Source organism: Oncorhynchus gorbuscha, linkage group LG13, assembly GCF_021184085.1.
Source record: "Oncorhynchus gorbuscha isolate QuinsamMale2020 ecotype Even-year linkage group LG13, OgorEven_v1.0, whole genome shotgun sequence".
NCBI classification, from domain to species: Eukaryota; Metazoa; Chordata; class Actinopteri; order Salmoniformes; family Salmonidae; genus Oncorhynchus; species Oncorhynchus gorbuscha.
In genome coordinates, this window is record NC_060185.1 from 12,770,387 (window position 1) to 12,798,214 (window position 27,828).

A 27,828-nucleotide genomic window follows, 5' to 3' on the forward strand; every position below is an offset into this window, starting at 1 on the left:
AGAAGTTGCAGCATCATAATCTGACCTTGGGTGTCCCCCAAGGCTCAATACTGTGGCCAAAGTTATTACAGTCATCTCTAGTGGATTCCCCAGAGTGACGTTAGACCTTGTTTCACCCAACATCACATCATGATTCAATTAAGAAGAAAAAGAAAAAGTAGAATAGGAAAACACATAAGGACAGGGAGTCCAGTGACTAACAGTGCTGTCAGGATATGGGGAGGCATATTTCTGTCTAAAATATATTTCTGCCCCCTGTGTATATGATGTGATATACTCTATTGTCCCGAGGGTAAATTTGACTTGAACAACTAGATGGTAATTGTACATGAAGTACAATTGGTGGGACTTGATTTACCTCTATAAAAGTATTTTTGTGGTAGAAGTTTTAAAAAGTTTTTCTTGACTATTTAAAGCAAAGCAGTTTTAAAGTATGTATGGTTTTGAAACATTTTGTTTACTAGGCAAGTCAGTTAAGAACAAATTCTTATTTTCAATGACAGCCTAGGAACAGTGGGTTAACTGCCTGTTCAGGGGCAGAATGACAGATTTGTACCTTGTCAGCTCGGGGATTCGAACTTGCAACCTTTCGGTTACTAGTCCAACGCTCTAACCACTAGGCTGCCACTACATGTTATGGTAGAGGTAGTGTCTGCAATGGTGACTGGTTATACAGTGGCAAGAAAAGGTATGTGAATTGGAATTACCTGGATTTCTGCATAAATTGGTCATAAAAATGTATCTTATCTTCATCTAAGTCACAACAGTAGACAAACACATTCTTCTTAAACTAATAACACACAAACAAATATACGTTTTCATGTATTTATTGAACACACCATGTAAACAGGGTGCAAAAAGTATGTGAACCCTTGGAATTAATAACTGGTTGACCCTCCTTTGGCAGCAATACACTCAACCAAATGTTTTCTGTCAGGAGGAATTTTGAACCATTCCTCCTGACAAAACTGTTTCAGTTCAACAATATTCTAGGGATGTCTGGTGTGAACTGCTCTCAATCGGGTTGAGGTCAGGACTCTGACTGGGCCACTCCAGAAGACATATTTTCTTCTGCGTATTTTCATATTTTCGGTCCACAGAATATTTTTCCAGTAGTGCTGTGGAACATCAAGGTGCTATTTTGCGAACTTCAGACGTGCAGCAATGTTTTTTTTGGACAGCAGTGGCTTCTTCCATCCTCCCATAAACACCTATCTTGTTTAGTGTTTTATGTATCGTAGACTCGTCAACAGAGATGTTAGCATGTTCCAGAGATTTCTTTAAGTCTTTAGCTGACACTCTAGGCAGCTCTAACCAACATCTCCAATCTCGTCTCATTGATTAAACTCCAGTTTTTTTTGTTTTTTTTTACCTTTATTTAACCAGGCAAGTCAGTTAAGAACATATTCTTATTTTCAATGACGGCCTGGGAACAGTGGGTTAACTGCCTGTTCAGGGGCAGAACGACAGATCTTGTCAGCTCGGGGGGTTTGAACTCACAACCTTCCGGTTACTAGTCCAACGCTCTAACCACTAGGCTACACTGCCGCTATCAGTTTTGCTGACTACTGACTCCAATTAGCTTTTGGAGAAGCTATTAGCCTAGGGGTTCACATACTTTTCCCAACCTACACTGAGAATGTTTAAATGATGTATTCAATATAGACAACAAAAATACAACAATTTGTGTGTTATTAGTTAAAGCACACTGTGTTTGTCTATTGTTGTGACTTAGATGAAGATCAGATCTGTCACGAGTGGCACTCGGCGGTCGTCGTCATCGGCCTATTAGCTGCCACTGATTGTCTTTCCTTCCCTTTCCTTGTATGTTGATTGGTAGCACCTGTTTATATATGATTAGTTTGTCTTTATTAGACAGCCGGCCCGCCTGGTTGTTGTGCGGGATTATTTCAGTGTAACCTTCGGCTCTGTTGTAGAGGTACGTGTTAGTGCCTGGTCGTGACTTTTCCGTTGTACATTTTCATTCCCTGTGTTTGGGGCCGTTACTATTGTGAGCACCCTGTTGGTGCTATTAAAGACGCACAGCATTGCACTCACTGTCTCCTGCGTTTGACTCCACACACCTACGACACCCGAAGCATTACAAGATCAAAGTTTATGACCAATTTATGCAGAAATCCAGGTAATTCCAAAGGGTTCACATACATTTTCTTGCCACTGTCCGTAGGTGAACAAGTAGGATAGCCTGAACATAGGAATGTTGGTTTGCTGTATCAATCTTGAACGGATGAAAACATTTAAAGTTATTTAAAAGTTATTTTATGCAAATGTATATGGTTCTAGTTTATAAAATAAAAAAATCTGAAGTTAGTATAGCTTGAACATGTAAAAGCTTGTTTGGTGTATGTAGCTTGAATGGTTCAAGAGTTACTTACTGTTGGTAGGTTATGTTATGCTAATTTGTGCACATTGACATAGTTACTATTTAATACTAGTTTTAAAGAAATTAGAAGTAAGGATAGCCTGAACATGTGAAAGTTGGTTTGGTGTCTCTTGCTTGAACGGCTCAAGAGTTACTATTGGTGACTTATTTTATGTAATTGTTTGCAAATCTAAGTTATAATTGATAAAAGTTTGAAATAATTTTAAGTGAAAGTAACCTAAACATGTGAAATATGGTTTGGTGTCTTTTGCTTGAACGGTTCAAGATATAATGTTGGCTAGTTATAAAGAATAAAGAATTTGATAGCCTTTATGTTTTAAATATGGTCTTGTAACTTAATTGGCCAAGAAGCAGGACCCTTTTGAATTGCTACCTCTGTATTTCCTGTGGTTCTCATTCAAACACATTCATTTCTGGACATTTAGTTCATTTCTAGCCTATAGTTAAAAAATGGTATATAGTATGAAACATGCTTTGACAAGCAATCTAAGTAGAGTCAGTCTAAACATCTCAGCGTTGGTTTGGACTTAATAGCTTAAGCGGTGAAAGATTACATAGAAATAATCTACAATTCTTCACCTACCATTCTAGTCTATGGCTCTTTTTATGCCATTGAAATGCATCGGTATCCATAGCAACTGGTACCAGTTGAAAAAGTGAATGGAAGTACAGTACCAGTCAAAAGTTTGGACACACCTGCTCATTCAATTTATTTTTATTTTTACTGTTTTCTACATTGTAGAATAATAGTGAAGACATCAAAAAGATGAAATAACACATATGGAATCACGCAGTAACCAAACAAGTGTTCAACAAATCAAAGTATATTTCATATTTGAGATTATTCAAAGTAGCCACCCTTTGCCTTGATGACAGCTTTGCACACTCTTGGCATTCTCTCAACCAGTTTCATGAGGTAGACACCTACATTTCAATTAACAGTTGTGTTGTGACAAGGTAAGGGTGGTATACAGAAGTAAAAGACCAAGTCCATATTATCGCAAGAACGGCTCAAATAAGCAAAGAGAAACAACAGTGGATCATTACTTTAAGACATGAAGGTCAGTCAATACGGAACATGTCAAGAACTTTGAACGTTTCTTCAAAACCATAAAGCGCTATGATGAAACTGGCTCTCACGAGGACCGCCACAGGAAAGGAAAATATCTTCTTCTGTTGGCACTCCAAAAGGTCTCAGTTACATTACAAATGGTCCTTTTGTTCGATAAATTTCTTCTTTATATCCATAAAAACTCAGTTCAGCAGGCGCGCTTCTGCCAATAATCCACTCAGTTGGATTGAATCCCAAACGTTACCAATAAACTTATCCAAAAGTCCATCAACGTTTATAATCAATCCTTAGGTACCCTAATACGCAAATAAACAATCAAATTTAAGACGGAGTATTGTTATTGTCTTTACCGGAGAAAACAAAAAGAATGTGCTCTCTCAGCCATGCGCATGGAAACACTACAGTCAAAATAGGAGCCCTTAGAAAAACTACTTCTTCTCCCTCATATTTCCAAAAACCAGCCTGAAACTCTAAAGACATCTAGTGGAAGCCCTAGGAACTGCAATCGGGCATGATTTCGCCCTATTATAAAAGTGCCAGCCATTGAAATCAGTGGTAGGATGAAAACATTTTTTGGGGGATGGTTTGTCCTTGGTGTTTTGCCTGCCATTTCAGTTCTGTTATACTCACAGACATTATTTGAACAGTTTTAGAAACTTCAGAGTTTTTCTATCAAAATCAATTATATGCATATCCTAGCTTCTGGGCCTGAGTAGCAGGGTGTTTACTTCGGGCACACTTTCATCCGGACGTCAAAATACCGCCCCCTATCCCAAAGAAGTTAACTGACTTGCCTAGTTAAATTAAAACATACATTTAAAAAAGGACACCAAGAAGAAGAGACTTGATTGGACCAAGAAACAAGCAATGGATATTAGACAGGTGGAAATGTGTTCTGATGAGTCCAAATTTGAGATTTTTTTGTTCCAACCTCCGTGTCTTTGTGAGACACAGAGTAGGTGAACAGATGATCTCTGCATGTGTGGGTCCCACCGTGAAGCACGGAGGAGGAGCTGTGACAGTGTGGGGGAGCTTTACTGGTGGCACTGTCTGTGATTTATTTAGAATTCAAGGCACACTTAAGCAGCATGGCTACCACAGCATTCTGCAGCGATACTCCATCCCATCTGGTTTGCACTTAGTGGGACATCATTTGTTTGTCAACAAGACAATGACCAAATGCACCTCCAGGCTGTGTAAGGGCTATTTTACCAAGAAGGAGAGGGATGGAGTGCTGCATCAGATGACCTGGCTTCCACAATCACCTGACATCAACCCAAATGAGATGGTTGGGAATGAGTTGGACCACAGAGTGAAGGTAAAGCAGCCATCAAGTGCTCAGCATATGTGGGGACTCCTTCAAGGATTGTTGGAAAAGCATTCCTCATGAAGCTGGTTGAGAGAATGACAAGCGTGTTCAAAGCTGTCATCAAGGCAAAGGATGGCTACTTTGAAGAATCAAAAATATATTTTGATTTGTTTAACACTTTTTTGGTTACTACATGATTCCATATGTGTTATTTCATAGTTTTGATGCATTCACTATTATTCTACAATGTAGGAATACAAATAAAGAAAAACCCTTGAATGAGGAGGCGAGTAGGACCAAACTTTTGACTGGTAAGGTATTTATGGAGACTGTATATACAAGCATTCTGCTACACCCACAATAAAATCTGTTAAATACGTGCCAAATACAATTTGAATTGATTTGTTTAGTGCCAAAAATACGCCGTTAAATACAAGTAAAAAATAAAATAAAAACATTTTCTTACCTTTCTTATGTCTCTCAGATATAGGACAAACACTTAGGAACAAACTTTAGATGTTTTATTATCACACTTAATTAAAGTATTGAAAGGTTTGAAAGGGATACATACAGATTTTCCCTTCCGGAAGAGGAGCTGGTTTCCTGCCAGGGTGAAGTAGCGAGTCTTCCAGCGTTTGATGAACTTCCAGCGAACCTGCTTCTCTTTCAGTTTCCCCTCTATCAGCGGCTGGCCATCCTCGTTCACCACTGGAGAGACAAATCAAAACAACATAATGCTCAATCATCTGCGATCCATATCCACTCACTTTTACCACCTGCTTTTCTTTAGTCTTCTTTACTCCCCTCCCTATACCAATGTGGTGTATACTCCCCTCCCTATACCAATGTGGTGTATTCTCCCCTCCCTATACCAATGTGGTGTATTCTCCCCTCCCTATACCAATGTGGTGTATACTCCCCTCCCTATACCAATGTGGTGTATTCTCCCCTCCCTATACCAATGTGGTGTATTCTCCCCTCCCTATACCAATGTTGTGTATACTCCCCTCCCTATACCAATGTGGTGTATTCTCCCTCCCTATACCAATGTGGTGTATACTCCCCTCCCTATACCAATGTGGTGTATACTCCCTCCCTATACCAATGTTCTCCCTCCCTATACCAATGTGGTGTATACTCCCTCCCTATACCAATGTGGTGTATTCTCCCCTATACCAATGTGGTGTATACTCCCCTCCCTATACCAATGTTCTGTATACTCCCTCCCTATACCAATGTGGTGTATTCTCCCTCCCTATACCAATGTGGTGTATACTCCCCTCCCTATACCAATGTGGTGTATACTCCCCTCCCTATACCAATGTGGTGTATACTCCCCTCCCTATACCAATGTGGTGTATTCTCCCCTCCCTATACCAATGTTGTGAATACTCCCTCCCTATACCAATGTTGTGTATACTGTCCCTATACCAATGTTCTCCTCCCCTCCCTATACCAATGTGGTGTATTCTCCCCTCCCTATACCAATGTTCTGTATACTCCCCTCCCCTCCCTATACCAATGTGGTGTATACTCCCCTCCCCTCCCTATACCAATGTGGTGTATACTCCCCTCCCTATACCAATGTGGTGTATACTCCCTCCCTCCCTATACCAATGTGGTGTATACTCCCCTCCCTATACCAATGTGGTGTATACTCCCCTCCCTATACCAATGTGGTGTATTCTCCCTCCCTATACCAATGTTCTGTATACTCCCCTCCCTATACCAATGTGGTGTATACTCCCCCCTATACCAATGTTCTGTATACTGTATACTCCCCTCCCTATACCAATGTGGTGTATACCCCTATACCCCCTATACCAATGTTCTGTATACTCCCTCCCTATACCAATGTGGTGTATACCCCTCCCTATACCAATGTTCTGTATACTCCCCTCCCTATACCAATGTGGTGTATACTCCCCTCCCTATACCCGTGTTCTGTATACTCCCTCCCTATACCAATGTTCTGTATACTCCCCTCCCTATACCAATGTTCTGTATACCATACCAATGTTCTGTATACTCCCTCCCTATACCAATGTTCTGTATACTCCCTCCCTATACCAATGTGGTGTATACTCCCCTCCCTATACCAATGTTGTGTATACTCCCCCCTATACCAATGTTGTGTATACTCCCCTCCCTATACCAATGTTCTGTATACTCCCTCCCTATACCAATGTTGTGTATACTCCCTCCCTATACCAATGTTCTGTATACTCCCTCCCTATACCAATGTGGTGTATACTCCCCTCCCTATACCAATGTGGTGTATACTCCCCTCCCTATACCAATGTTGTGTATACTCCCTCCCTATACCAATGTTCTGTATACTCCCTCCCTATACCAATGTGGTGTATACTCCCCTCCCTATACCAATGTTCTGTATACTCCCCCTATACCAATGTTCTGTATACTCCCTCCCTATACCAATGTTCTGTATACTCCCTCCCTATACCAATGTTCTGTATACTCCCTCCCTATACCAATGTTCTGTATACTCCCCTCCCTATACCAATGTTCTGTATACTCCCCTCCCTATACCAATGTTGTGTATACTCCTCCCTATACCAATGTTCTGTGTATACCAATGTGGTGTATACTCCCTCCCTATACCAATGTGGTGTATACTCCCCTCCCTATACCAATGTTCTGTATATGTGGTGTATACTCCCCCTATACCAATGTTGTGTATACTCCCTCCCTATACCAATGTTCTGTATACTCCCTCCCTATACCAATGTGGTGTATACTCCCCTTCCCTCCCTATACCAATGTGGTGTATACTCCCCTTCCCTCCCTATACCAATGTGGTGTATACTCCCCTTCCCTCCCTATACCAATGTGGTGTATATTCCCCTCCCTATACCAATGTTCTGTATACTCCCCTCCCTATACCAATGTTGTGTATACTCCCCCTATACCAATGTTCTGTATACTCCCCTCCCTATACCAATGTTCTGTATACTCCCCTCCCTATACCAATGTGGTGTATACTCCCCTCCCTATACCCGTGTTCTGTATACTCCCTCCCTCCCTATACCAATGTTCTGTATACTCCTCCCTATACCAATGTTCTGTATACCCCTCCCTATACCAATGTTCTGTATACTCCCCTCCCTATACCAATGTTCTGTATACTCCTCCCTATACCAATGTGGTGTATACTCCCTCCCTATACCAATGTGGTGTATACTCCCCTCCCTATACCAATGTTGTGTATACTCCCTCCCTATACCAATGTTGTGTATACTCCCCTCCCTATACCAATGTTCTGTATACTCCCTCCCTATACCAATGTTCTGTATACTCCCCTCCCTATACCAATGTTCTGTATACTCCCTCCCTATACCAATGTGGTGTATACTCCCCTCCCTATACCAATGTGGTGTATACTCTCCCCTCCCTATACCAATGTTGTGTATACTCCTCCCTATACCAATGTGGTGTATACTCCCTCCCTATACCAATGTGGTGTATACTCCCCTCCCTATACCAATGTTCTGTATACCATACCAATGTTCTGTATACTCCCCTCCCTATACCAATGTTCTGTATACTCCTCCCTATACCAATGTTCTGTATACTCCTCCCTCCAATGTTCTGTATACTCCCCTCCCTATACCAATGTGGTGTATACTCCCCTCCCTATACCAATGTTCTGTATACTCCTCCCTATACCAATGTTCTGTATACTCCCTCCCTATACCAATGTTCTGTATACTCCCTCCCTCCCTATACCAATGTTCTGTAATCCCTCCCTATACCAATGTTCTGTATACTCCCCCCTATACCAATGTTCTGTATACTCCCTCCCTATACCAATGTTCTGTATACTCCCCCTATACCAATGTTCTGTATACTCCCTCCCCTATACCAATGTTCTGTATACTCCCTCCCTATACCAATGTGGTGTATACTCCCCTCCCTATACCAATGTGGTGTATACTCCCCTCCCTCCCTATACCAATGTGGTGTATACTCCCTCCCTATACCAATGTTCTGTATACCCTATACCAATGTTCTGTATACTCCCTCCCTATACCAATGTTCTGTATACTCCCCTCCCTATACCAATGTTGTGTATACTCCCCTCCCTATACCAATGTTCTGTATACTCCCCTCCCCTCCCTATACCAATGTGGTGTATACTCCCCTCCCTATACCAATGTTCTGTATACTCCCCTCCCTATACCAATGTGGTGTATACTCCCCTCCCTATACCAATGTGGTGTATACTCCCCTCCCTATACCAATGTTGTGTATACTCCCCTCCCTATACCAATGTTCTGTATACTCCCCTCCCTATACCAATGTTCTGTATACTCCCCTCCCTATACCAATGTTCTGTATACTCCCCTACCTATGTTCTGTATTGTGCCACGCAGGAGACTAGTGTCTTAAAAATAGAATTACCACAGATAAGACAGAGTTCCATCTAATCTGAGATTTGGCTGAAGATGCTGTGCTTCAATGAAATTCTCCTGTCAAAGAGAACGGTAGCCAAAACTCCTTCAGTCCAGTCGCACCAGGCAAAACAACTGGTTGAATCAATGTTGTTTCCACGTCATTTCAACCAACAAAATCAATGTGATGATGTTGAATCAACATGGAATGGAGATGGACAGCATTTAATTATATGTCAGATAGACAGGGGGGGGTTTAGAGAGAGGAAAGTGACAGACAGAGGGTGGTGGACAACCACACACACTCTCACCTATTTTTTACAATTTTTAATTTGACCTTTATTTAACCAGGCAAGTCAGTTAAGAACACATTCTTATTTTCAATGACGGCCTGGGAACAGTGGGTTAACTGCCTGTTCAGGGGCAGAACGACAGATTTGTACCTTGTCAGCTCAGGGGTTTGAACTCGCAACCTTCTGGTTACTAGTCCAACGCTCTAACCACTAGGCTACCTTTCACTTCAAAAGCATTCCAATGGTTTAACACTTAGGAAGATGATCAAGTCCCAACTGCTGCTCCCTTTCCCCCCTAGGAGAGGAAAACAACCTGGGAGTTCTCTCTCTCTCTCTCTCTCTCTCTCTCTCTCTCTCTCTCTCTCTCTCTCTCTCTCTCTCTCTCTCTCTCTCTCTCTCTCTCTCTCTCTCTCTCTCTCTCTCTCTCTCTCTCTCTCTCTCTCTCTCTCTCTCTCTCTCTCTCTCTCTCTCTCTCTCTCTCTCTCTCTCTCTCTCTCTCTCTCTCTCTCTCTCTCTCTCTCTCTCTCTCTCTCTCTCTCTCTCATCGTTAAGAGTTGGGAAGGAATTTCACTGTTTTAAATGGCAACTTTTAAATACTGTGTTTGTCTACAATGCATAGTCAGCATTTTCATAACAAGGTGAAAACAAAGACATCTGAAAACAGTTATTACCTACTGTAGGTATCCATCAGAGATGTGTGGTTCTACGGAACAGGGATCTGTATGGACATGCCTGCTATTAGACTGTCTCACCTACGTATCAAGACTATTTATGGTCACAGAGGCTACTACTGTAGCAGTCACAGAGCCTCCTACTGTACCAGTCACAGAGGCTACTACTGTACCAGTCACAGAGGCTACTACTGTACCAGTCACAGAGGCTACTACTGTACCAGTCACAGAGGCTACTACTGTACCAGTCACAGAGGCTACTACTGTACCAGTCACAGAGGCTACTACTGTACCAGTCACAGAGGCTACTACTGTACCAGTCACAGAGGCTACTACTGTACCAGTCACAGAGGCTACTACTGTACCAGTCACAGAGGCTACTAGTGAACCAGTCACAGAGGCTACTACTGTACCAGTCACAGAGGCTACTAGTGAACCAGTCACAGAGGCTACTACTGAACCAGTCACAGAGGCTACTACTGTATCAGTTACAGAGTGGCTACTCAAAGACAATGACCAGAGAGTGACATAGCCTGGTCCCAGACCTGTTTGAGTTTTGCCTACTCAATCAAGCCTATAGACATTTATCAAATGTTTGGCATGACAATTCCATAAGGAACAGAAACAGTCCAGCACCCAGGCTATATTATAGAGATCAGAAACAGACTGGTACCCAGGCTATATTAAAGAGACTAGAAACAGACTGGTACCCAGGCTATATTAAAGAGATCAAAAACAGTCCTGCACCCTGGCTAGAGAAAAAACAGAAAGGCAGAGACTGGTACCCAGGCTATATTAAAGAGACTAGAAACAGACTGGTACCCAGGCTAGGAGTGGCTACTTTAATAGATGTTAACACTACCAAGGTGCTTAGAATGACAAACACCAGAACTGAGGGCAATAGACACACAGGCAGCAAAGCTAGTGATTCATTATGACCCTAATGCATTTACATTGGATGACTGCCACATCAGAATAGTAAAAAGGTCCCCTTAGATCTGCCAGGTAAAGACAGTGTGAGAGTACCATTTTAGCCACAAAAAAGTCCCTACTGTGTGGGTTATTTCAGCAAGCCCTTTCTCCCATGAGTTTACCTCACATTTATTTTTGTTTTATTTAATTTAACCTTTAACCAGGCAAGTCAGTTAAAAACAAATTCTTATTTACAATGACAGCCTACCAAAAGGCAAAAGCCCTCCTGCGGGGACAGGGGCTGGGATAAAAAATGTAAATAAATAAAAATATACATGACAACAACATGGTAGCAACACAACATGGCAGCAGGACAACATGGCAGCAGCACAACATGGTAGCAGCACAACATGGTGGCAGCAGCACAACATGGTAGCAGCACAAAACATGGTACAAACATTATTCGGGCACAGACAACAGCACAAAGGCAAGATGGTCAAGTGATAGAGGAAAATATAGTTTAGATGATCAATTATGTATACATTAATGATTAGAACCATTTATGCTAATACTATTATGTTATGATTTGAAAAGTATGGGTTCTTAATTGTACTGTTACAAAATGGCAGCAGAAATGAATTGTGTCTGTGTCTCCTGGGAAAGTTTTAGGAGGATAAGATAGTTTTTTAAACAGATAAGAATGTTTTGGCAGGACAACATTAGTAGCAAAGTAATCATGGCAGGTTGGAATGTAGTTTATGAGGGAGCAAACTATCTCCAGGACAGCATACTACGCCATTGTAAGGCTGGGAGACAACATGATGTCATTTTATGCAGATTTAAATGTAATGTTCTTTGTATTTTGGGTCAGTACTCATCAATAATAAATGCTGAACTTGTTTTTAAGACTGGTCTCTTGCTAATTCAAGACAATACATCATGACAATACATCATGCGAAGCAGTCACAATTGTCAGTAAGAGTGTCCATGATTGAGTCATTGAATGGCCCACAACAATTGAATGGTTTACCGTATCAAAAGCTTTGGCCAAATCAATAAAAATAGCAGCTCAACATTGCTTAGAATCAAGGGCAATGGTGACACCATTGAGGACCTTTAAGGTTGCAGTGACACATTCATAACCTGAGCAGAAACCAGATTGCATACCAGAGAGAATACTATAGACATAAAGAAAGCCAGTCAGTTGATTATTGACAAGTTTTTCCAACACTTTTGATAAACAGGGCAAAATGGAAATAGGCCTATAACAGTTAAGATCAGCTTGATCTTCCCCCTTAAATAAAGGACACACTGTGGTTGCCTTCCAAGCAATGGGAACCACCTCAGAGAGGAGAGACAGGTTTTAAAGGTTAGAGAAGTAATGGGAACCTCCCTAGAAAGGAGAGATATGCTTGGCGATGATAGAGGCAGCAACCTTAAAGAAGAAAGGGTCTAAACCATCTGACCAAGATGTTTTTTTTTGGGGACAAGTTTCAGGAGCTCCTTTAGCACCTCGGACTCAGTGACAGCCTGCAGGGGGAAACTTTGTAGCGAGGCAGGGGAAAAAGAGGGAAGAGCATTGTGGATAGTTACATTAGAAGGGGTGGGAGATGAGGAAATGTTGGATAGGCAAGGAGGCATGGCTGAGTCAAATAGGAATCCTGACTTAATGAAGTGGTGATTAAAGAGCTGAGCCATGTGCTTCTTGTCAGTAACAACCACACCATCAACATTAAGGAACATGGGCAGCTGTGAGGAGCAGGGTTTTATTCTACAGGTCTTTAACTGTTTTCCATAACTTCTTGGGGTTAGACCCACAGAGAGAACTGCTCCTTAAAGTAACTAACTTCGGCCTTCTGGATAGCCTGAGTGCACTTATTAATAATTTGCCTGAACGAGAGCCAGACAGCCTGAGTATGCGTGTGCCGAGACTTTCGCAAAATGGAATTCTTGAGGTGATTCTAAACCAATTTACAGAGGCCAGGTCATGAAGGAAGGCTTGGTCATTAAAGTTTTTTAGCCAGCGTCTATGACAAATCAGGACAGGTCGTTTCACTGAGCAGCCATTACGAACACAGGCTATAAAACAGTGATCACTAAGGTCATTATAGAAAACACTGGACTGATACCTATCAGGATTATTTGGGTGTTGGAGTCATACCTTGTGGGATTGGTCATAATCAGAGAAAATTTAGAGAATCCCATCACTTTAGGACTTGGTCAGGTGGTTTAAGCATGTCCCAGTTTAAGTCACCTAGCAGGACAAATTCAGACTTAGGGTAAGGGGCCAGGAACGAGCTTAGGGCAGGTAGGGCACAGGCCAGTGCTGATTGTGGACAATCACACCCAGAAACAGTCAACACAGAGCCATTTGAAAGTTTAATGCTTAAAACCAGTTGATCAAATTGTTTGGGGACAGACTTGGTGGAGACAACCGAGCACTGAAGGTGATCCTTGGTAATGATTGCCACCACCACCTTTGGAAGATCTGTCTTGCTGAAAAATGATATAACCAGAAAGGCTAACATCAGTGTTCAAAACACTCTTTCTTAACCACATCTCAGTAATGATCAATACATCTGGTTTGGAACTGTGAACCCACATTTTCCATTGATCCATTTTAGGTAATAAGCTTCTAGTGTTGAAGTGCAGAAAACCCAGGCTTTTACGAGAGCAGAAATCAGTGAAGCAGATATCAGAGCACAAGTCTGAATTGGGGCTAGCAATAGTTGATGGGCCAGGGTGTACAAGCACATTTCCAGATATCATCAGCAGTAATAGAAGCAGGGCATGGCAGAGGACAGGTAAAGCTCTGCATTGTTGATTTTTTAATGATATTTGAATGTGCATCAGATGGCAACAAGATCATATTGTACAGCAATTTCATCAGGTAACATGAATACAAAGCAGGTGAGAGGTGGTTAGAATAGGATGGGAGGCCAAGAGTCTGTGTAACCAATAGAGAGTCAGAGTCCCGAGGGTGGGAACAAACAGTCTGTCCCACGGTTGGGTAAACAAGCAAGTTCATAGTCAACAAAGCGGATGGGAGTCATGAGGCAAATAGCATAAAGCACAATAAAAAATATATAACTTGGGGATAACCATTGTAATTTCAAAGAGTCACTTGCCCCAACAGGATAAGTTGAGAGAGTAGATCTCTATCAGTCCAGTAGGCAATAATTGTCTGAGACAAAATAAATAAATAGTAGGCCTATACTAGCTTATTCAAGTGTTTCATAATAAGCTACACAAGTTAATTAGCCTGTGTGTGTGTGTGTGTGTGTGTGTGTGTGTGTGTGTGTGTGTGTGTGTGTGTGTGTGTTTGTGTGTGCTGGAGGTGAGTGAAAGCTCGGGAGAGAGGGGACAGTGTGGCGGGGGTACCTGTTTCTGATCCCACCAAGTGTGGTTACGCATGTGAACACACACACACCAGTCAGACCACCCCAATTATACCGTACACCACACACAAGCCACATGGGATTATTAATACATACCAGTGCAATCAGCAATAACTACCTGGGAGAACAAAACTAAAGTGGATAAATGATTACACTTCACAGTTAGAGCAATCTGTTCCAATTAGAGGTTGGTGACATATGGTGTGTGTGTGTGGTGGCCCTAGAGAGGGAATGGATGGCGTTGGAAAATAAGAGGGTGATGACAGATCGTTGACAGGGTAGAATGAGACAAAGAAAAGCTTAAGGGGTGGCCTTTCACCTTAAAAGGACATTTCAAAAAAACATGTACACTTCATATTCATCCTCTCCAGCACCATCCCTACATCAACATATGTGAAAATGGTACGTTTCTACGTCGTGTAGTAAAAAGACAGAAGAAGATAAGTGGTTCCAATGACATCTTCAACCAATTAGTAGGCAATTAGTGGCACTGCCTAATCACACTAGGTTAAAATCACACATTGCACACCGATGATGTAATTGGAAACACTTTTCTTTATCCATTTTTTTTTTACTACAAAACATACAAACGCCCCATTTTCACATATGGAGATGTGTTATATTAGACAGATGAAAACAGGTGTGTTATATTAGACAGATGAGAACAGGTGTGTTATATTAGACAGATGATAACAGGTGTGTTATATTAGACAGATGATAACAGGTGTGTTATATTAGACAGATGAGAACAGGTGTGTTATATTAGACAGATGAGAACAGGTGTGTTATATTAGACAGATGAGAACAGGTGTGTTATATTAGACAGATGAGAACAAGTGTGTTATATTAGACAGATGAGAACAGGTGTGTTATATTAGACAGATGAGAACAGGTGTGTTATATTAGACAGATGATAACAGGTGTGTTACATTAGACAGATGAGAACAGGTGTGTTATATTAGACAGATGAGAACAGGTGTGTTATATTAGACAGATGAGAACAGGTGTGTTATATTAGACAGATGAGAACAGGTGTGTTACATTAGACAGGGAGGTTGAGGTGTGTTATATTAGACAGGGAGGTTAAGGTGTGTTATATTAGACAGGGAGGTTGAGGTGTGTGTGTTATATTAGACAGGGAGGTTGAGGTGTGTTATATTAGACAGATGAGAACAGGTGTGTTATATTAGACAGGGAGGTTGAGGTGTGTTATATTAGACAGGGAGGTTGAGGTGTGTTATATTAGACAGATGAGAACAGGTGTGTTATATTAGACAGGGAGGTTAAGGTGTGTTATATTAGACAGGGAGGTTGAGGTATGTTATATTAGACAGATGAGAACAGGTGTGTTATATTAGACAGGGAGGTTGAGGTGTGTTATATTAGACAGGGAGGTTAAGGTGTGTTATATTAGACAGGGAGGTTGAGGTGTGTTATATTAGACAGATGAGAACAGGTGTGTTATATTAGACAGGGAGGTTGAGGTGTGTTATATTAGACAGGAAGGTTGAGGTGTGTTATATTAGACAGGGAGGTTGAGGTGTGTTATATTAGACAGGGAGGTTGAGGTGTGTTATATTAGACAGGGAGGTTGAGGTGTGTTATATTAGACAGGGAGGTTGAGGTGTGTTATATTAGACAGCGAGGTTGAGGTGTGTTATATTAGACAGGGAGGTTGAGGTGTGTTATATTAGACAGGGAGGTTGAGGCGTGTTATATTAGACAGGGAGGTTGAGGTGTGCTATGTTAGACAGAGAGATTCAGGTGTTTTACCTGTGGCCTTCTCTGGGTTGTTGCACATGTAGCAGAGCCAGCTGCCCTCCTCTTCACTGAAGCCAAACAGGTCAAAGAAACGCACCTCCTCCAGAAGGATCTGCAGACTGTCCAGGTCCTATAGAGAGAGAGAGAGAGAGACAGAGAGAGACTCAGAAAGCAAATGTCAACTGTTTGCTGATGATCTGCTGCTTCTGTCGCCAACCAAGGAGTGCAATTCTTCAAAAATATACTTTGTGTGCAACGCAAAAGCCCAAATAATGCAGGCAGAGCAGAATTAGGACGATACCCGCTAGTTATCAACATCCAGAAAAGAGATGTTCAATTCCACAATCACCTAAAAGGAAGTGATGCACACACATTCCCCCACAAAGCCCTCACCTACAAAGAGACAAACCTAGAGACAAACCTAAGCCAGCTGGTCCAGGGGCTCTGTTCACAAAAAACAAACAGGCCCCAGGACCGAAAGACATTTAGACCCAACCAAATCATGAGAAAGCAAAAATATAACTATTTAAATTAGAATGCTTCCTGGCCCTAAACAGAGAGTACACAGCAGCAGAATACCTGACCACTGTGACTGACCCAAGCCAGGAATACCTGGCTCTCGTGAAAAGACAGGCTATGTGCACACTGCCCACAAAATGAGGAGGAAACGGACCTGCACTTCTGCATCTCCTGCCCAATGTATGACCATATTAGGAGACACATATTTCCCTCAGATTACACAGATCCACCAAAAAATGTGAAAACAAATCAAACATTGATAAACTCCCATATCTGTTAGGTGAAATACCACAGTGTGCCATCACAGCAGCTAGATATGTTACCCATACCCATTATTTATTTTCTCGTTCATACTTCAACTCTTTGTACATTGTTACACTGTACAAAGTCAATAATATAACATTTGAAATGTCTATATTCTTTTAAAACTTTTGTGAGTATAATTTTTACTGATGGTTTATTTCCCTTTGTTAATTAAATGTCTATTCCATTTGTTTTGGAAATGTAAACATATGTTTCCCAAGCCAATAAAGCCCTTTGAATTGAGAAAGAGAGAAAGATAGAGAGAATTAGAGAGAATTTATTTGACATGTCTGTCTTACGAACACTCAAAGAGATATAAGAGCAAGTACAAAGAACACAGGCAAACTAGACTGGGAACATCTGTGGGTTAGAGAGAAAGAGAGAGAAAAGGACAGAGAGAGAAAAAGAAAGACAGACAGAGAAAAAGAAAGACAGAGTGAGAAAGAGAGAAGGATTAGAGGGAACAAGAGAGAAAAAGAGAGTGAGAGAAAGAGCGAGAGAGACAGAAAGATAATGAGAGAGAGAAAGAGAGAAAAAGACACACAGAGAGAGAGAAAGAGATTATTTCAGTTTAATCCAGATGAATGATGACTGATGAGCATAATGGATCGTATTTTTCACTGTCTTTCCATTGTAAGACCCAAAATGCCTCAGCACCCGGCTCATTCATAACTTATACGTCAAACATTAAAGCAGCATTTAAAACAGAGGGTTCATTTACACTATAGAGTGAAGTATAACCCTTGGCATGTGACAGGGGTCTCCCGGGGTCTGCAATGGAGGTCTAGGTTGTAGACAGACACACACACACACGCACACGCACACCCTGTGTTCACCTATGCCTGGTAGGCTTGTACAGATAGGTGCTAATGCTTTGCGTTGTAGTAACCAAGTCCGGGCTCCAGACCACATAGTGAGTGTCTCAGCCGGATACATTTGTACTCAGTCTTGATTCCAGAGAGCAGCAGAGTAAAAATATCACAATTATCAGCTTCCATTCAGTCAGTGCATAAAACCTCTTCACCAGGCCAAATATATAAACTCCTTTATTGAAACATGAATACAGAATCTTAACAGCCTTTATATATATTATAGACATTTTAGTACAGTGGTGAACCTATAGTTCTTCAGTGTGTGAACCTATAGGTCTTCAGTGTGTGAACCTATAGGTCTTCAGTGGTGAACCTATAGGTCTTCAGTGGTGAACCAGTAGGTCTTCAGTGGTGAACCTATAGGTCTTCAGTGGTGAACCTATAGGTCTTCAGTGGTGAACCTATAGGTCTTCAGTGGTGAACCAGTAGGCCTTCAGTGGTGAACCAGTAGGTCTTCAGTGGTGAACCTATAGACCTTCAGTGGTGAACCAGTAGGTCTTCAGTGGTGAACCTATAGGTCTTCAGTGGTGAACCAGTAGGTCTTCAGTGGTGAACCAGTAGGTCTTCAGTGGTGAACCTATAGGTCTTCAGTGGTGAACCAGTAGGTCTTCAGTGGTGAACCTATAGGTCTTCAGTGGTGAACCAGTAGGTCTTCAGTGGTGAACCTATAGGTCTTCAGTGGTGAACCAGTAGGTCTTCAGTGGTGAACCAGTAGGTCTTCAGTGGTGAACCTATAGACCCTTCAGTGGTGAACCAGTAGGTCTTCAGTGGTGAACCTATAGGTCTTCAGTGGTGAACTGAAGATGGGGGCTTTGGTACGAGACACAACAGGTTGACAAAAACACAAAGAGACAGAGAGAGAGACAGAGAGAAAAAGAGTGTGTGCCTGCGTGTGTATGTGTTAAGCACATTGCTTAACAGGTGTACAGCTTACCTGGCTGTCATGAAAATTAATGAGTAAGTGTGATTCACGATTAAGTTCCCCAGCAATTATATATATTTATATATATATATATATATATATTCGCTCAAACAGAAGGGGGAACTAACAAAGAGTCACTGACAACTCCCTTTTAGGAGGGGTTCTGAAAGACACTCATGGTTGGCATCCACTGAAAGTTGCATAGCAACAACAACTGCAAACTAAAAGACACCCACCACGAGACCCACTAAATTTACCCAAGAAGAGGCAAACAAAAGAAACACCCACACCAAACTTAAAGACAGGAAGCAAACCAAAACATTTAGCAAAAAGCCACAGTTAAATATCACCTGGGCCAGCCACAATTACATATCACCTGGGCCAGCCACAGTTAAATATCACCTGGGCCAGCCACAATTAAATATCACCTGGGCCAGCCACAATTACATATCACCTGGGCCAGCCACAGTTAAATATCACCTGGGCCAGCCACAATTAAATATCACCTGGGCCAGCCACAATTACATATCACCTGGGCCAGCCACAGTTAAATATCACCTGGGCCAGCCACAATTAAATATCACCTGGGCCAGCCACAATTACATATCACCTGGGCCAGCCACAGTTAAATATCACCTGGGCCAGCCACAGTTAAATATCACCTGGGCCAGCCACAATTAAATATCACCTGGGCCAGCCACAATTACATATCACCTGGGCCAGCCACAGTTAAATATCACCTGGGCCAGCCACAATTACATATCACCTGGGCCAGCCACAGTTAAATATCACCTGGGCCAGCCACAGTTAAATATCACCTGGGCCAGGCACAATTACATATCACCTGGGCCAGCCACAGTTAAATATCACCTGGGCCAGCCACAATTACATATCACCTGGGCCAGCCACAGTTAAATATCACCTGGGCCAGCCACAATTACATATCACCTGGGCCAGCCACAGAGAGTTACCTAGAGGAAAAAGAAAAGCACACCTATTTAGACGAGGTGCTGGCTAGCGGAAAACTTGAAAATAAAAGAGCGCCACACACTCTAAGAGCTCAGATGCAAAAATGTAATGTCCAACGTTTCGACAGGCAAGCTGTCTTCATCAGGGTATAATCACAAACACTGCAGGGTGACTCGTTTACACACACAGGTGTCTGTCATCATGGCCAAGTAATGGCCTAATATCATTGGTTAATTCTCAAATATTAAAATAACATACAAAGAATAAATATATAGGGTATGATCATAGATTCAATTTAGACCACATAAGCCTACAAACAATTACAAAGGCAAAGTCACAATAATAACAAGAATGACTTCAGATCAAAGTCTACGTTGAGACCAAAGGGACCCCCATAGAGACGGCCAGAGGTCTGGACAACAGGCCCTCCGATTTGACACACTGAACTTAATCTTTTATCGATTGCGGTTATGATAACGTTTAGTAGCATGAGCGTGGCTGAGGTGCACCCGTGACGAGCTCAGAAACCGGATTGCACAGCGGAGAAGGTACGGTGGGATTCGAAATGGTCAGTGATCTGTTTGTTAACTTTGCTTTCGAAGACTTTAGAAAGGCAGGACAGGATGGATATAGGTCTGTAACAGTTTGGGTCTAGAGTGTCTCCCCCTTTGAAGAGGGGGATTAGGAATCTCGGACGATACAGAAGAGAGGTTGAACAGGCTAGTAATAGGGGTTGCAACAATGGCGGCGGATACTTTTAGAAAGAGAGGGTCCAGATTGTCTAGCACAGTTGATTTGTAAGGGTCCAGGTTTTGCAGCTCTTTCAGAACATCTGCTATCTGGATTTGAGTGAAGGAGAAGCTGGGGAGGCTTGTTTGCCGGGGTTGGGGTAGCCAGGAGCAAAGCATGGCCAGCCGTAGTGAAATGCTTGTTGAAATTCTCGATTATCGTGGATTTATCGGTGGTGAGAGTGTTTCCCAGCCTCAGTGCAGTGGGCAGATGAAACAGGGAGCCGTTAGGTAGTCTTTACTATGCTAGCCAGCGGGGAACACGTTCCTGAAGTTAGCGAGCCAGGCCTAGTAGAAGCGTCTTCCCCGACGTCCGACAAAGGCCGGTTGAGAGCACATCGGATGGAATTACGTCGGCAGACCAGTCCTGATGGATCCAATTGGCAAAAGAGGAATTGTAGCTGGAGTAGTTTTGTTTGCTAGCAGGGAGATGCGCCTGGCTCGAGGCTAACTGGTGCTAGCTTCGGGACAAGGGCGTTAGCCACTATAGCCACTCGGTAGCAGCTATCTAGTGGCGATGAACTGATACAAAGGTCAAGAGCTTACAGCAGGAATCCTGTGATGTAGTGGCTTCTAGTCGTGTTAGTGAAGAGTCCGGGAGGCATCAGCTGTGTAGCCGAGTGAACACAGGGTCCACTGAGCAGGCCAGGAGATTGGACTGGCTCAAGGCTAGCTTCCGGGCTGGGCCAATCGGTAGCAGCTAGCTAGCTGCGATGATGTGGAGTAATGGTCCAGAGCTTACGTCAGGAATCTGGTGATGTAGTGGAGAAAAGCAGTCCGGTATGCTCAGGGTTGATATCGCTCTGTGCACTGGCGGGTATTATTTAGGCTAAAAGCGTCTGAGTTCTGAGCTAAAGGTAAAGGCCGCTAGCAATGGCTAACAATGACTAAATAGCTAGTAGCTAATTAGCTGGTTAGCTTCTGATGGAGGTTCTAGCTATAAGGTCTAAAAATAGCAGGTCCGTATCACATTGGGTGAGATGGGTTGCCGGAAGGTATATTTAATTTAAAAATGGAAAAAGGGATTGAAAAATATTGAAATACATACAAAAAAGGGACCTGCATTGCTTGCTGTTTGGGGTTTTAGGCTGGTTTCTGTACAGCACTTTGAGATATCAGCTGATGTACGAAGGGCTATATAAATACATTTGATTTGATTTGATTGAATGACAAACACAATGACAAACACAATCTTGGATATTCACCTCATCTTCCCCCCTCCCTGTCAGACTGAGCTCCAGGGGAGTCACCTCATCTCCCCCCCCCTCCCATCAGACTGAGCTCCATGGGAGTCACCTCAGCCCCCCCCCCCCCATCAGACTGAGCTCCAGGGGAGTCACCTCAGCTTCCCTCCCTCCCTGTCAGACTGAGCTCCATGGGAGTCACCTCACCTCAGCCCCCTCCCCCATCAGACTGAGCTCCAGGGGAGTCACCTCAGCTTCCCCCTCCCTGTCAGACTGAGCTCCAGGGGAGTCACTTCATCTTCCCCCTCCCTGTCAGACTGAGCTCCAGGGGAGTCACCTCATCTACCCCCTCCCATCAGACTGAGCTCCATGGGAGTCACCTCAGCCCCCCCCCCCCCCCCATCAGACTGAGCTCCAGGGGAGTCACCTCAGCTTCCCCCTCCCTGTCAGACTGAGCTCCAGGGGAGTCACCTCAGGTGAGCCCACACAGGGTCAAAGGTCACTATGCCATGACTCAGGGATATGACGCAGCAGGCAAAAGTTCCATCCATCCCAGCTCCTGCCCAATCAGCGCTGTTCTGCTGACTCATCCCACAGAGACAGACTTATGAGTTATGACACATCAGACAACATGTCTACACACACACACACACACACACACACACACACACACACACACACACACACACACACACACACACACACACACACACACACACACACACACACACACACACACACACACACTTTCTACGCTTTAAAATGGGGCAATACAAATACAGAGAAGAAAACCTTGGGTTGGGAAATAAGGGAAAATCATCCAAAATAACCTATTGTGACCGGCCAGAAACAAACATGTCAACACAATCACCACCACCAATCCCAAAACCCCAAGCACAACGGTGCCAGGACTGCCACAGGGCAACGTCCTGAATTTCCTGGAAGTGATCTGGGCGTGTAATTAACACCACAAATGTCAAATTTGACGGATGAGGACAACGAAGTATGACACACACACACACACACACACACACATCTTTGCACAATCACAAGTGGGAAGGTGGTTTTGACAGAGTTTCAGAAACAATAGCTAGATTATGTGGCCGAGTCTGAATAGCACCTACTGTATCTATTTAAACATCTAGAAACCCCTGTGTGTGTCTCTCTGTATTCTCTGTCACTGCCAGAATGATATTCTTCTAATGTTTTCAAGATGCAGAAGAGATTTCACCAAGACCTCCTGCAACTGTCCCCATTTTGGTAAACTTCAGGAGAGGGAGAGGGAGAGAAAGAGAGAGAGAGAGCGAGGAAGAGAGAGCGAGAGAGAGGGAGAGAGAGAGAGGGGGAGAGAGGGAGAAAGAGAGAGAGAGGGAGTGAGGGAGAGAAGGAGAAAGAGGGGAGAGGGAGGGAGAAGGAGGGGAGAGGGAGCAGGAGAGGGAGATGGAGAGGGAGGGAAGGAGGGAGGGGGATAGAGGAACATGAGGGAGAGAGAGAGAGAGAGAGAGAGAGAGAGAGAGAGAGAGAGAGAGAGAGAGAGAGAGAGAGAGAGAGAGAGAGAGAGAGAGGGGAGAGGGAGGGGAAAGGGAGCAGGAGAGGGAGGGAAGGCGATAGAGGGAGAAAGAGAAAGAGGGGAGAGGGAGGGAGAAGGAGGGGAGAGGGAGCAGGAGAGGGAGAAGGAGAGGGAGGAAAGGAGAGAGGGGGCTAGAGGGAGATTTGAGAGAGGGTAAAATAGTAGGTGCAGGGGGGTAGAAAAGTACTCTATTTTAAAGAGGTATTATAAACACACCACAGAAATAACCTACTAATAGCCTACTCTTCCAGGTGGAAATGATTGTGGCCTCTCTTTCAGTCTCTTATTTTTCTCTATCCCTCTTTCCTCTCTGTTATGGTTTAGAGTGATGCCCTCTCCTGGAGCCGGTTGAATTACGATCCTATGTGTCTGTTCCATGGAAAACACTATCGAGAAACAAAGAATTCATTCTGCTGATGCTTCGCTCTGGTGAGAACTACCCCCAGCAGTTCATTTTAACACACACACAGACACACACACAGAGCCAAGGAGGTGTTGCTCCTTGTGATGGTCATAAGAGTAATTTATAGGAGAGCCGCTATGCTGGGCTCAGCCAGGCTGTGTCATAAACTGGTAACATTCCATTAAAAACACACACACACGCGCACACACACAGGAAACGAGCCAGGCTGTGCAGTAATAAACTGGTCGGCCTCTATTTTAAACACATTACAGGTGAGAGGGGCTGGGGTGATGACATTTGAAACTGGCTCTGACGGAGAAAACAGGTCTCATATGTCAACCCTTACCCTCTCGTAATCTCTTACCCTATACCTCCTCCCTCCCTCAGTCTCTCTACCGCCTCCCTCCCTCAGTCTCTCTCTACCTCCTCCCTCCCTCAGTCTCTCTACCACCTCCCTCTCTCAGTCTCTCTCTACCTCCTCCCTCCCTCAGTCTCTCTACCTCCTCCCTCCCTCAGTCTCTCTACCGCCTCCCTCAGTCTCTCTCTACCTCCTCCCTCCCTCAGTCTCTCTACCTCCTCCCTCCCTCCCTCTCTCTCTACCTCCTCCCTCCCTCAGTCTCTCTCTACCTCCTCCCTCCCTCAGTCTCTCTCTACCTCCTCCCCCCCTCAGTCTCTCTACCTCCTCCCTCCCTCAGTCACTCTACCTCCTCTCCCCTCAGTCTCTCTCTACCTCCTCCCTCCCTCAGTCTCCCTCCCTCCCTCCCTCCATCCGTCCCTCAGTCTCTCTACCTCCTCCCCCCTCAGTATCTCAACCTCCTCCCTCTCTGTCTCTCTACCTCCTCCCTCCCTCAGTCTCTCTACCTCCTCCCCCCTCAGTCTCTCTACCTCCTCCCTCCCTCAGTCTCTCTCTACCTCCTCCCTCCCTCAGTCTCGCTCTACCTCCTCCCTCCCTCAGTCTCTCTCCTTCTCCCTCCCTCAGTCTCTCTCTAGCTCCTCCCTCCCTCAGTCTCTCTACCTCCTCCCTCCCTCAGTCTTTCTACCTCCTCCGTCCCTGAGTCTCTCTACCCCAATCTCATTCTTACTTTACCACTGCCTCGCCCCTGTCTCCTGTCCCCTCTGTCTCCTGTCCCCTCTGTCTCCTCTCCCACTCTGCCTCCTGTCCCCTCCGTCTCCAGCCCCTCTCCCCCTCCGTCTCCAGCCCCCTCTCCCCCTCTGTCACCTGTCCCCTCTGTCACCTGTCCCCTCTGTCACCTGTCTCCTCTGCCTCCTGTCCCCTCTGCCTCCTGTCCCCTCTGCCTCCTGTCCCCTCCGTCTCCTCTCCCCTCCGTCTCCAGCCCCTCTCCCCCTCTGTCTCCTCTCCCCTCCGTCTCCAGCCCCCTCTCCCCTCTGTCACCTGTCCCCTCTGTCACCTGTCCCCTCTGTCACCTGTCCCCTCTGTCACCTGTCCCCTCTGCCTCCTGTCCCCTCTGCCTCCTGTCCCCTCTGCCTCCTGTCCGCTCAGCCTCCTCTCCCCTCTGCCTCCTGTCCGCTCAGCCTCCTGTCCGCTCAGCCTCCTCTCCCCTCTGTCTCCTCTCCCCTCTGTCTCCTCTTCCCTCTGTCTCCTCTCCCCTCTGTCTCCTCTCCCCTCTGTCTCCTGTCCCCTCTCCCTTCTTACTCTTGCCCGCTGTCTCCCTCTTCCTCCCTGTCTCCTCTCCCCTTTGTCTCCAGCCCCCCTGTCTTCTGTACCCTCTCCCCCTCTGTCTCCTGTCCCCTCTCCCCTCTGTGTCCTGTCCCCTCTCCCCTCTGTCTCCTCTCCCCTCCGTCTCCTGTCCCCTCTGACTCCTCTCCCCTCAGTCTCCAGCCCCACCATCTTCTGTACCCTCTCCCCCTGTCCCCTCTCCCCTCTGTGTCCTGTCCCCTCTCCCCTCTGTCTCCTCTCCTCTCCGTCTCCTGTCCCCTCTCCTCTCCGTCTCCTGTCCCCTCTCCCCTCTGTCTCCTCTCCTCTCCGTCTCCTGTCCCCTCTCCTCTCCGTCTCCTGTCCCCTCTCCTCTCCGTCTCCTGTCCCCTCTCCCCTCTGTCTCCTCTCCTCTCCGTCTCCTGTCCCCTCTGACTCCGCTCCCCTCTGTCTCTCGCACCCTCTCCTCCTCTGTCTCCTCTCCCCCTCCTACTCCTGTACTCTCTCCCCCTCTGTCTCTTGTCCCTTCTCCCCTCTGTCTCATGTCCCCTCTCCCATATGTCTCCTACCCTCTCTCCCCTCGGTCTCCTGCCCCTGTCTACTCCTCTCCCCCTGTCTATTGTGCTCTCTCCCCCTCTGTCTCCTGTCCCCTCTCCAGCCCCCCGTCTTCTGTCCCGTCTCCCCCTCTGTCTCCTGTCCCCTCTCCAGCCCCCCGTCTTCTGTACCCTCTCCCCTCTGTCTCCCATCCCCTCTCCCCCTGTCTCCTCTCCCCCTCCTACTCCTGTACTCTCTCCCCCTCTGTCTCTTGTCCCTTCTCCCCCTCTGTCTCATGTCCCCTCTCCCCTCGGTCTCCTGCCCCTGTCTACTCCTCTCCCCTGTGTCTTGTACTCTCTCCAGCCCCCCATCTTCTGTCCCCTCTCCCCCTCTGTCTCCTGTCCCTGTCTACTCCTCTCCCCCTGTCTCTTGTCCCCTTTCCAGCCCCCGTCTTCTGTCACCTCTCTCCCCTCGGTCTCCTGCCCCTGTCTACTCCTCTCCCCTGTCTCTTGTACTCTCTCCCCATCTGTCTCCTGTCCCCTCTCCAGCCCCCCGTCTTCTGTCCCCTCTCCCCCTCTGTCTCCTGTCCCCTCACCAGCCCCCGTCTTCTGTACCCTCTCCCCCTCTGTCTCCTGTCCCTGTCTACTCCTCTCCCCTGTCTCTTGTCCCCTTTCCAGCCCCCCGTCTTCTGTCACCTCTCTCCCCTCGGTCTCCTGCCCCTGTCTACTCCTCTCCCCTGTCTCTTGTACTCTCTCCCCATCTGTCTCCTGTCCCATCTCCAGCCCCCCGTCTTCTGTCCCCTCTCCCCCTCTGTCTCCTGTCCCCTCTCCAGCCCTCCGTCTTCTGTACCCTCTCCCCCTCTGTCTCCTGTCCCTGCTCTCCTAGATGTAAGCATTAGTCTTCCCTTCCCCTGTGTACTGTGTTCTCATAAAGAGCTTGCCTCTCTTAGACCTTTTCCTATCAGCAGGAATTTGATTAGCAGAGTAATAAAGCCTCAGTCAGACCCATGTGTTTCTTACTGCAGGGGACCAGAGCACAAGGGGACCAGCGGATCAGGGGACCAGAGGGCCAGGGGACCAGCGGATCAGGGGACCAGAGGGCCAGGGGATCAACGGACCAGAGGGCCAGCGGATCAGGGGACCAGCGAATCAGGGGATCAGCGAATCAGGGGATCAGCGGATCAGAGGACCAGCGGATCAGAGGACCAGCGGATCAGGGGACCAGCGGATCAGAGGACCAGCGGATCAGAGGACCAGCGGATCAGAGGACCAGCGGATCAGGGGACCAGCGGATCAGAGGACCAGCGGATCAGAGGACCAGCGGATCAGGGGACCAGGATGAATGGCTCTAATTTGAGAACCATGCTGGACAGAGCAGAGGGCCAGGGGACCAGGATGAATGGCTCTAATTTGAGAACCATGCTGGACAGAGCAGAGGGCCAGGGGACCAGAGGGCCAGGGACCAGGATGAATGGCTCTAATTTGAGAACCATGCTGGACAGAGCAGAGGGCCAGGGGACCAGGATGAATGGCTCTAATTTGAGAACCATGCTGGACAGAGCAGAGGGCCAGGGGACCAGGATGAATGGCTCTAATTTGAGAACCATGCTGGACAGAGCAGAGGGCCAGGGGACCAGGATGAATGGCTCTAATTTGAGAACCATGCTGGACAGAGCAGAGGGCCAGGGGACCAGGATGAATGGCTCTAATTTGAGAACCATGCTGGACAGAGCAGAGGGCCAGGGGACCAGGATGAATGGCTCTAATTTGAGAACCATGCTGGACAGAGCAGAGGGCCAGGGGACCAGGATGAATGGCTCTAATTTGAGAACCATGCTGGACAGACAGAGCAGAGGGCCAGGGGACCAGGATGAATGGC

General features: G+C 45.5%; 1 protein-coding gene across 2 annotated transcripts in view; it reads right to left on the reverse strand.

Annotated features, from left to right (window-relative positions):
• Positions 1-27,828, reverse strand: part of LOC123992520 (ventricular zone-expressed PH domain-containing protein-like) — a 158,981-nt gene that overhangs the window by 15,677 nt on the left and 115,476 nt on the right. For both annotated transcript variants that reach the window (XM_046293722.1, XM_046293721.1), the window contains 2 exons: positions 16,245-16,362; positions 5,357-5,493 (listed from right to left, as the gene is read on the reverse strand). In XM_046293722.1, coding sequence (XP_046149678.1) covers positions 5,357-5,493; positions 16,245-16,362 — 255 coding nt within the window. The remainder of the gene's footprint in view (positions 1-5,356; positions 5,494-16,244; positions 16,363-27,828) is intronic.